Here is a 9,640-nt window from a genome sequence, read left to right as displayed (position 1 = left end):
ACACTCTAAGGGGACAATCGGCTCATGCCGACTAAGGAAATGGAATGTTTCAATTGACTCCATTGGTGTATATAACAATGCGCCTCCCTGGATGCCCTCTTTTGGTCCCCCGGTATTTTAACACACCCTGTACCTCATATGGCCATATCTCATTACTCGCCAACACACACACACTATCGTAAAAGGTCGCTCAAATAAGATGTTTCGACCTAGTCCCAGTTAGCAAAGTCATACGAGGCAACAATTTCACCAAATTCAATCCTCACCTGAAGTATGCCCGTAGATAGACAATCTGCCACGCTCCCAACGCCACGAGCATGCCGGCGGTGCCAAAGCCAAACCACTTAACGCGGTTGTTGGTGCTCTCATTCGTGTCCCTCAGCTTCTGCTCGCGGGTACGGAGATAGTCCATCTCGTTCACGATCTCCTGGACCATCTCTTCGATGCGGCGCAGCTCGGTCTCGACCGGCTTGAGCTTCTCCGTGGCCTGGATGGCAGACCAGTCCTTGGCGTCGGCTCCTATGTCAACATCGAGCTCGATCTTCCTGGTGTGTGGTTGGGGTGCAGTGTCTGGAGGGTTTCGTTAGAAATCATGGTCTCGGGCTCCGCGGGGGGCTTGGATGGCATACTAGAGTACAAGATATTCTCGAAGCAGACATCAAACGCCGAGTCCGCGAGCGAAGTAAACGCCATCCTCTTCTCGCCCGCAACGTCCTTCGCACGCGCGTACTCGTTCCCTACCGCATCCTTGATCTGCACCGATGTCAGCAACTGCCACTCCCCCATCCCTATCCCCCAGCCATACGCACATGAATGTTAACCTGCATTCCATCGCCCTTATGCCCACTAATCGTCGACGTGACCATAACCAGCGTGTTCCTGGAGACAAAGTTACGAATGCACCTCTCGCTCTTGGAATCATGCCTCTTCACAGCCATAAGGTCGAAGTGCAGCGCCTCAGCACAGGCGAGCAGCAGCGCGAGCCCGCACAGCACGCGCAGTATCGATTGGGGGTACGCCATGGTGAGTTGTCGTCGTTCGGGGGACTGTCGCATGGGCTTGGGGAAAGGGGATCCCGTCAGAGCTACGTGCCAGGAACTTTAAGCGACGTGGTTGGTTCACCCCTGTAGGCTGTCACGTGCGCAGTTTGTTCCCATTCCGCATCAAAGTTAACGTTCGCTCGACGCAAGGCTAAACTCAAACACCTCTTTGACCTCAGCAAAATCGAGAATTGAAGCTTCAGCAAAGCTCACCACAACGCCGCAAATATGCCGAAATGTAAGTTACTCCTGCACGATCCATGTATGGATGTCAACTAACCGCAAATTAGTCTTTTGTAAGCTCCTACACTCACCGCGCGAAGCTTGGAATCGTTTCGCCTCCATAACCTCATTCTAACCCTCCAGGCGACTACTGCGATGTTTACCTCACGCACGACTCCATGAGCGTGCGCAAAGCGCATAACACGGGCCGCAACCACCTGCGCAACGTCGTCGACTACTACCAACGTACGCCGTCCCCCCTGCCGGCCACTCCTCGCCCCCCAAACCTCCCAAACCCCCCTGCTAACTCCTACCTTCACAGAAATCGGCCACGAGAAAGCCCAATCAGTAATCGACTCCATCACCTCCTCCTACGCCGCCGAAGGACAATCAGCCTCAAACCCCATGCTCGCCCACCCCCCCGGAGGCCCTTCCTTCGGCGGGGCACCTCCGCCATTCGGCCGCGGCATGCCACCCACGCTCCCCAACGGCATGCCCGTTCCATTCCCTCCCCCCGGGGGCCTACCATTTCCTCCTCCCGGTGGACCCGGCGCTCTCCCCTTCCCACCACCCGGGGGTTTCCCAGCGGGCATGCCATTCCCCCCTCCTGGAGGACCGGGTGGGCTCCCCTTCCCGCCGCCGCCCGGAGGGTTTCCAGCGGGGATGCCGCCGTTGCCGCCGAATTTCCAGTTTCCGGCTGGGGGAGTGCCGCCGCCGGGAGGATTCCCAGGATTCCCACCGCCACAACAGGGTGGGGGGTTTCCGCCGCTGCTGCAGGGGGGTGGTAGTCAGGGACCGCCGGATCATCAGAGGGGAGGGGATCAGAGGGATGCGAGGTTGCAGGGACGGGATGCGTTTAGTGATCGGAGATAGATGAAGGGTTTTCGTGTGTGTAGCGTGGGAAATGGCGTTTTTTATGGTGCTGCTGGGATGGAGTTGGGGCGCGGGGTTTTGCTTATTGCGAAAAGCGTTGGGGGGGGGTTGAGGGAAGGTGAAGGGGAAGTGGTACTTGTATGGGATGCGGATGTGGACGATACTAGGCTGGGTGGGGGAAAACAGGTTTGAGTCAGCGTGGACACTCACTCTATGCCTTCTTGAGGTTGCAAGTAATGAAATGGCAGTTTCACAATGTACCCATGTATCCACGTTGTTTTGCACTTGTGATTTCGTTGTCCTGTCTCCGAATCTCTGCTACTTCTAGCATAACCTCTGCCCCCCCCGACGATGGGCCCCCACCGCCCCCTTCCAGATTCGTCTGCCACCATAGCTGCCATCCTTGTAACACTTCGAGCTCTCCCAGATTGTGTGTATATATGTGCCCTCCCCCATCGCCCTTGCGGGAACCATGCAATCTAACGGTTGGATCTGTCAACAGCTTGTAATGTAATGTATTGAACTCTTACAGCCATTGGATAGTGAGTGGCTGTCGACAACATCTTCAAAAATAACAAAGCATTTGTTTTATCTTTTATTCATCTATGATCTCCTTCGTCTAAATCGACGACACCTATTTTCTGCTCTGGTGTTCTCACCCATGTTATGTGGTATCCTATTTGATTTCTACAATCTTTTCTATTTTACCTGCACTCCCAAATTCTGCTCGACTTAACAGTGGCTAATGTACGAATTTATTAGTTGTTTTATTAGACCTATATAGATTAGCTCATAAGATCAACTTCTTCTACTGCTAGCCATACAGGCTGTGCCAATCCATCGTATACCTAAACCCGCAGCCCCACCATCGATGCGGTGCATCAGTTGCGTGTAACTTTTGGGATATATTTCCCCGCCCCTGTTATCCGTTTGTCCTCGATTATGCCTACCTGTATGTCTTTTGTTGTATACGTGACCCTAGGGTGGGTGTTATGCCTTATCTCACATCATCCCATCTCATCCACAACCCGCCGTCCTCGCAGAAACATCAAAACAAAAATGTGCGGCAAAACGGGTATGCAAACAAAAGCACCAAGCGGTAAGTGAGATGAAAGAGTAAATGGCCGGAAGGTAAGAAGCATCATGAGAAGATGGAAGGAAGCACCAAGATAAAAGCACACGAAACCACAAAGCACTCAGAGAAAAGCAAGGAGGCAAGAAGTATAAGTTAACGTTAATAATAATAATAATAAAACTAAAAGCCAAAAAAACAAACAAAGAAGCAGAGTTGTTTAATTGAAGCTTTAAAAAATATGGTCATTATGCCGTTTCGGGTATCGGGGTTAGAAGAAAGGCGTTGTGGTGGCGGTGGCGGTGTTGGTGGTGAAGTTTGATCGTTGGTTTGGTGCGAGGTTGTGCGTATGCTCTAACTTATCCCCAAAAAAAACACCCAAAAAAATCATGACTCCTGTCCCATCTTCATCTGTCTTTTCGTCTGTCTCATCTGGTCCGTCTGTTCCCACCCACCCCCATTTTCCCTCTCTCTCAAACAAATTATTCTTTAATAAAAAAGATATCGCGGCCTGCCTCACCAGTTATTAAAACCGGAAAAAGCGGGCTCAAAGACCGTGGTAAAAGCCGCTGCCGAAAACTGCGAATCCACATGAGCCCTTGTCCTTATATATAGCAATAGAAGCGGTCATCCATAAACTGACCATGCTGCTGGTGCGGGTAGTCCCTCGCGTCTGATCCGTCTTTGTTGTACTGCGTGTGCCGTTAGCCTTAGTCTTCATCGCCTGGTTACGCGTGCTCGACTTACCATATCACCGGCCCCCTCAACGCCACCCTGCTCATCCAGCGGCTGGCAGATCACAATTGAATTACCGTATTGCCGTGTATTCGGAATAAACTGGCCCTCGAAGCGCTCGGGGACGATATCGAGACCCCCCTGTTGGTGGAGAAGATGCATGTTCTGCGCGATAAGCAGAGGTTGCTGTTGCTGCTGCGCAGCCGTGGAGAGGGACTCAGCAGCGGCCCAGCCGGCGGGGAGGGCGCGGTCGCGCGGCCAGGCGGTGCCTTGGCGCGAGACGTCAGAGGGGGTGGACCAGGTGGACTCGGAGGAGTTGTAGGGAGGGGATGCTAGGGAGGGGTTGTAGGCGTGGTCGGGGACTTGGAGGGTGAGTGGGGGGATGTCGCCGGGGCCAGAGGCGGAGTAGAAGTTTGAGGTGAGGGAGGAGTAGGTGGACTGTTCGAAGGCGGGACCGAGGGTGGAAGGCTGGCTGAGGAGGAAGTCAGAGGCCATGTTGGCGCTCATGGGGATGGTGTGGTAGGTGGAGGTGGTGTTGAGGGCGTGGGAGGTCATGGAGCCGCTCGCGGGGGAGAATCGGAGACCAGAGGTCTCGAAGCCGTCGGTGCGGCTCCGCGGGCGTTGGTTTGAGGGTTCCGAGACGTTGACGGCCTGGAAGGAACCCATTATAGGTTCGTATTCCTTCGACAGGCGCATATTTGCACTTGTATTTGCCGTGGGAGCCTGGATGTTGGGAGATGAGTTGGGCGCATTCATGTTGGGCTGCTGCGGTAAATACTTTTGTGGTGGTGTTCGTGGATTGCTCGATGTCGACGATGATCGTGATCCCTGCTCGTTGTCGATAGGCTTGTAATGGCTGGTCCTATACGGCCCATCACCTTGAATTTCACTGCTTCATTGTTAGCTCAGCTCCCGAAAGGGCTGTTGGAGATCTTACTGCCGACTCATGTGTCGAGAGAGAAGGTCGGGACGGTGAAAGACCCTCTCACAATCTGGAAAGGTGCACGGCAGGTTTGCTTGTTCGTGGCTTAGTTGGTGGCGTCTGTGATATTCGTCAGTAAACCTTATCTGTCTCAACCGTCCGAGATCCGTACCGTAAGTGCTCTGCTCTTGTGAAGGCCTGGCAACGTCAGCATGAATAGATCAATGGCATCGTATAGAGTCTTACCCTTGGCTCATCACATTGCTCACAGACATGGACGGGCTGGCCCTTCTTTGCCTTGCTCACACGCCCAGTGACTGGAGTATATCGGACAGGCTGTTCTGCTTCGAGCCCGCGCGGCAACGATGGCCTCATATTATTTTGCGAGCCGCCTTGCCCGTAACCCGATGGATCCATCAGCTCTGTCGCGCCACTACTGCGCCGACGTGTGGTGCCTGAGCGTGGCGACCCCGCCGACGATGAAGGCTTGCTGACGCGGGTTAGGCGTTTCCTCTTGACGGACCGCTGTGTAGTGCTTGGTACTATCCTCGACAATGTGTCGAGGGATTGGTTTTGGAGGAGCGCGACGTCTCTTGATCTTTGGATGGCTTGAGACTCGAGAGGCTCCACATCCACGTCCATTATATCTCGTAGACTAGACATTCTGGGCGATTGGAGACTTTATTTCGATAACGAAGGAAGACCGAGGCGGGATAGCCTCCTTCAGCCCCACGGGAATAGATACTCGGAGCTCGACGAATGGAAGAGGAAGAACAGATAGTGAGGGCGGAACGCAGATCCAGAATGTTACTAAGAATGTCACAGAGACAAGGAAGATTGATTGAATACAATGCAATTGCGGCGGTATTACCAGAAATAAGCGGACATCTGGGGGCGCTGCTGCGCACTGCTGAACGATTTTGAACGGAAGGAAGGAAAGAGATAGGGTGGCAAGTATTGGAGAGGTAGTATGGAGAGAGGAAAAAGAAGGCGAGTCTCTTTGGGATCCTTACTTTTCACCACCGAGCCTTGGCCAAAAAAGAAAGATATGTACCGGGCGATGGGGTGTAACGATGCCCGGATGAGGGGGGGAGGGGGGGTAGGAGGAGGGAGGGGTGGGGGGGTAGGAGGAGGGAGGGGTGGGGGGTAGGAGGAGGAGGGGTGGGGAGGGTGATGTTGGGGAGAATCAGATCAAGAGAGATTTTTTGGGTTCCTACCTTAGATCCCTGGATTTGTCCATTGGTGAGGGTGAAGATGAGGGCGAGTAAGAGGGGGATGTTGGGATGTTTTGGTGTGGTGAGGATCGCGATTGGTGTATAGGCGGTATTCTTCGGCGCTTAAACGCGTCTTAAATAAGACCATGCTAAGATGAATAGAGATGGTTAGTCCGCAGACGCAAAGCAAAGAATGTAGAGTACAATACAGTACTATGCGTACCTTGTACAGAGCTAGGATCTAGGATCCGTGTGTGATGATAAGTGTCCCTTGTGGTTTGTTACTTTTGTTCAGGACTGTACAGAGTGTACTGCATACAGAGTAGAGTAGTTTACTCAACGTGGTACTCGACCTCGGCCCTTGTGTTGCAAGCCAAGAGAAATGTGAGCATATTTAGAATAGGTATGCAGTAATTCGTAAAATATCGACTACAACTGCGGCTATTTTAGATTATAGATTGTAGTGGGGATTGAGGGGAGGATGAGGTGCAGAATAGAGTACATGCACTGAGTGGGTACTTTGCAACCCGCGTTTCTTGGGTGGTGGTGGAAGTACCTTGTTAGAACGTACGATAAGGGTCTGTGGTGTCGAATCGACAGTGTGAGGCATGAGAAGCAGTAAGCAGCATGCACCGTAGGTATAGATGGAGTTTACAGCGTCAGCGGTGCGTGTGCCAGCGTGTGAGCGTGTGAGCGTGTGAGCGTGTGAGCGTGTAAGCGTGTAAGCGTGTAAGCGTGTAAGCGTGTAAGCGTGTAAGCGTCAATTATGGCGAGGTAGAGAGAGTGACATACAGAGTGTGGTCAAAGTACCAAAAGTTGAACATTCTGACAGCGACAGTGACATGACATGACATGACATGACATGACAGGGACAGGGGTGCGACTACGGGAGACGACGGGAGGGTCGTTTGAAGGGCCACTATCCCCTGAGTGGCTTGGACTAGGATCGCAAGGCTGTTCTATATTTGGCACCAACGACATCCATCTACTATCCCCCCCCTGAATGATTGTAACGACCCGCTATTTGGAAGTTTGTGGAAACCCACTTATAGCGATCGGTTTAGGTAAAAAGGCGTAAATAAGATGAGATCACTAGCAGCCTTTTGACAAAATACTGGATGGTGACAATCATTCAGGGGGGGGATAGTAAACTATACGGAGGTGTTGTTCAAAAGTTTTGTCGGTGGATCCGGCCGGGGCTCCCTGCGTCTGCAACAGCCACACGGAGCTGATCATAGGACATGTGCTCTAGATAATTATCTTGTCCGCTAGAGATATATAAGTAAATACCATAGTAAATAGGGGGTTGTCTCACTTCCTCCGTTATACTCTATGTAAGGATGCCTTCCCTCAGTGACGGAAAGGATCTGAGTCGGGCAGGTTATGGTCACATGATAAGAGTTAAGGCAGGTTAGTGTTGGAACTGCATTCCTGGTAGTACGCTGCACATGCGTAGCCTGTATACCAACTGTGTATATATAGGGGCTTCGCCCCCCGTAGTTTTTCAATCAAGTCGTCAAACTCCAATTATGTGTTCAACAGGTTATGAGCCCGGGTTTAGCGCACGACGCGCTGCGCCAAAGACACATAATTGACGGCTTCCCTCATAGCTCTCGCAGGGAGAGAGCAGCTATGTTGTACGATAGGCGTACGAGTGGAGCGTATTTATCGCCATTACGGAAAGCCTTTGCTCATAACCACCAACTACACAGCGGAAGCAGCACCGAGTATAAGACGAGTGCAGGGCACACCAAGCAAGCGACTACTTTGAACAGGAGCTAGGGATAACTGTCGGAACTTCAGTTTTGGGTCAACTGAACCTCATTGATCGAGGCGTAGCCGGGACAGACCAGCCAGATTCGACACCATGAGGGTGCGCAAGCGGTTAACACCACCATAGCGATGGTGCGCAGGTAGCGGGTAGCGAGCGCGGTCATACTGTGGATAGGATGGGCTAGGAAAGAGGGATAGGCAGAGACTTGGGTTTAGAGGAACTAGAAGCAGGGGCGCTGTTGCAGAGGCAACACAGTACAGCATAAGGGGCGTGTTGGAACTGCATTCCTGGTAGTACGCTGCACATGCGTAGCCTGTATACCAACTGTGTATATATAGGGGCTTCGCCCCCCATAGTTTTTCAATCAAGTCGTCAAACTCCAATTATGTGTTCAACAGTTAGCCGAGTCAGACCCGTTTCGGGTACTTAAGGGGATTGACCCAACGGGGTCCCTCTCCCTCAGTGACGGAAGGTATCTGAGTCGGACAAGTTACAGTCACATGGTGAGAGTGAAGGCAGGTTAGCTGAGTCGGACCCGTTTCGGGTACTTAAGTGTTACGACGGAACAAGAAGGCTGGCCAACTACAGGACAGGAAGGAGGGAGGTCGCATGAGACCGGCCCTGGTACCTGGAGGGGCAGCGGGGAATAGTAGTTCCGAAAGTATCACGTGATGGACTCGCAGGATGATGAGAAGAGTCCTAAGAGTCCAGGACTCCGAGGACTCGAGTGAGTTCCCAGGAGTCCACTAGGCACGTGACGGACTCGCAGGATGATGAGAAGAATCCTAAGAGTCCAGGACTCCGAGGACTCGAGTGAGTTCCCAAGAGTCCACTAGGCACGACGCCACTATATAAGTAGATAGTATTTCCTTAGATAGGAGCTTCGTGCTCAACTCAATACAGTATTTGTTATATACTAGTAACGTGTTACTTGAAGCCTTTGTGTCTGATCCCCTGCCTCCTCTGATAAGTAAACCTTTACGCAAGAGAACCTCTGTGTCTTCTATCGTTTAGAAGTCAGCGTTACATTAAGGAGATTGACCCAACGTGTAAGGACACAGGGCACCCAGCTCACAGTAATAGCATATGAGAGTGCGAGTCAGAGGCTAAACGGATGCTATCCTATAGGTCTACTACGAAGGATACAAAAAAGATGAAGAGAGGAACCCCCGTTGAGTCAATTTCCTTAAGTACCCGAAACGGGTCCGACTCGGATAACCTACCCTAATGCTCCCCACGTGACCGTAACCTGCCCGTCTCCGATGCTTTCCATCACTGAGGGCTTTGGCATCCTTACACAACGGGGGTTCCTCTCTTCATCTTTTTTGTATCCTTCATAGTAGACCTATAGGATAGCATCCGTTTAGCCTCCGACTCGCACTCTCATATGCTATTACTGTGAGCTGGGTGCCCTGTGTCCTTACACTCTATCTATAACACACGTATCATCCCACATTTCCCCTGCCTTCTAGGTTACCTACGTACGAGTATAATGCCCACCTGTCACCTACGTCTCGTTAGTCCAAAGGTTCTATCCTAGTCATTCCGTATCTAGCTTCTATAGGTAATGGCCTACTTAAGTTGCTTTCGTCGATTTGTCTCGGAAATAATTGGCTTTCGCATAGCAATCCCTAGATCTTATTAGTATTTATAGTAGTAGATAGATGGGAATACTCACTTCTATTATACCCTCTTACTAAGAGAGCCTAGGTAAGTACAAGCCATGAGCATGGAATTTCTAGAAGCTCTATAACCTTCGTATATAGCATATGCCTATTCTAACAAGAA

General features: G+C 51.6%; 3 protein-coding genes across 3 annotated transcripts; 1 reads left to right on the top strand and 2 right to left on the bottom strand.

Annotated features, from left to right (window-relative positions):
* Positions 1-28: 28 nt before the first annotated feature.
* On the bottom strand, positions 29-1,195 carry ERV25 (vesicle coat component). The gene is made up of 4 exons (XM_024469817.1): positions 810-1,195; positions 630-753; positions 267-570; positions 29-209 (listed from the first exon to the last, which is right to left on the bottom strand). The coding sequence occupies exons 1-4, from the start codon at positions 1,053-1,055 to the stop codon at positions 191-193; spliced, it is 693 nt and encodes a 230-aa protein (XP_024324237.1). The 5' UTR covers positions 1,056-1,195; the 3' UTR covers positions 29-190.
* Positions 1,196-2,285, top strand: VC83_06213 (uncharacterized protein). Its single transcript, XM_024469816.1, has 4 exons — positions 1,196-1,278; positions 1,331-1,336; positions 1,407-1,508; positions 1,585-2,285. Exons 1-4 carry the CDS (start codon positions 1,269-1,271, stop codon positions 2,133-2,135), a joined length of 669 nt encoding a protein of 222 aa, XP_024324240.1. The 5' UTR covers positions 1,196-1,268; the 3' UTR covers positions 2,136-2,285.
* A 682-nt stretch (positions 2,286-2,967) lies between these two features.
* Positions 2,968-5,893, bottom strand: VC83_06212 (uncharacterized protein). The gene is made up of 5 exons (XM_024469815.1): positions 5,111-5,893; positions 5,037-5,062; positions 4,880-4,984; positions 3,955-4,831; positions 2,968-3,899 (listed from the first exon to the last, which is right to left on the bottom strand). The coding sequence occupies exons 1-5, from the start codon at positions 5,525-5,527 to the stop codon at positions 3,813-3,815; spliced, it is 1,512 nt and encodes a 503-aa protein (XP_024324239.1). The 5' UTR covers positions 5,528-5,893; the 3' UTR covers positions 2,968-3,812.
* Between the last annotated feature and the right edge of the window lie 3,747 nt (positions 5,894-9,640).

The sequence above is a fragment of the Pseudogymnoascus destructans genome (genome assembly GCF_001641265.1).
Source record: "Pseudogymnoascus destructans isolate 20631-21 unplaced genomic scaffold scaffold_10, whole genome shotgun sequence".
NCBI lineage: Eukaryota > Fungi > Ascomycota > Leotiomycetes > Thelebolales > Thelebolaceae > Pseudogymnoascus > Pseudogymnoascus destructans.
This window is presented reverse-complemented; position numbering and strand designations above follow the sequence as displayed.

Coding starts and splice junctions, on each gene's coding strand:
- VC83_06212 (XM_024469815.1), bottom strand. CDS start 5,527: ATGTCTAGTCTACGAGATATAATGGACGTGGATGTGGAGCCTCTCGAG. Junction 5,063..5,110: donor AGCAATGTGATGAGCCAAGG/GTAAGACTCTAT, acceptor TGACGTTGCCAG/GCCTTCACAAGAGCAGAGCA. Junction 3,900..3,954: donor TTGAGGGGGCCGGTGATATG/GTAAGTCGAGCA, acceptor CGGCACACGCAG/TACAACAAAGACGGATCAGA.
- VC83_06213 (XM_024469816.1), top strand. Junction 1,509..1,584: donor CGTCGTCGACTACTACCAAC/GTACGCCGTCCC, acceptor CTACCTTCACAG/AAATCGGCCACGAGAAAGCC.
- ERV25 (XM_024469817.1), bottom strand. CDS start 1,055: ATGCGACAGTCCCCCGAACGACGACAACTCACCATGGCGTACCCCCAA. Junction 754..809: donor GAATGCAGGTTAACATTCAT/GTGCGTATGGCT, acceptor ACATCGGTGCAG/ATCAAGGATGCGGTAGGGAA. Junction 571..629: donor CGAGAATATCTTGTACTCTA/GTATGCCATCCA, acceptor GAAACCCTCCAG/ACACTGCACCCCAACCACAC.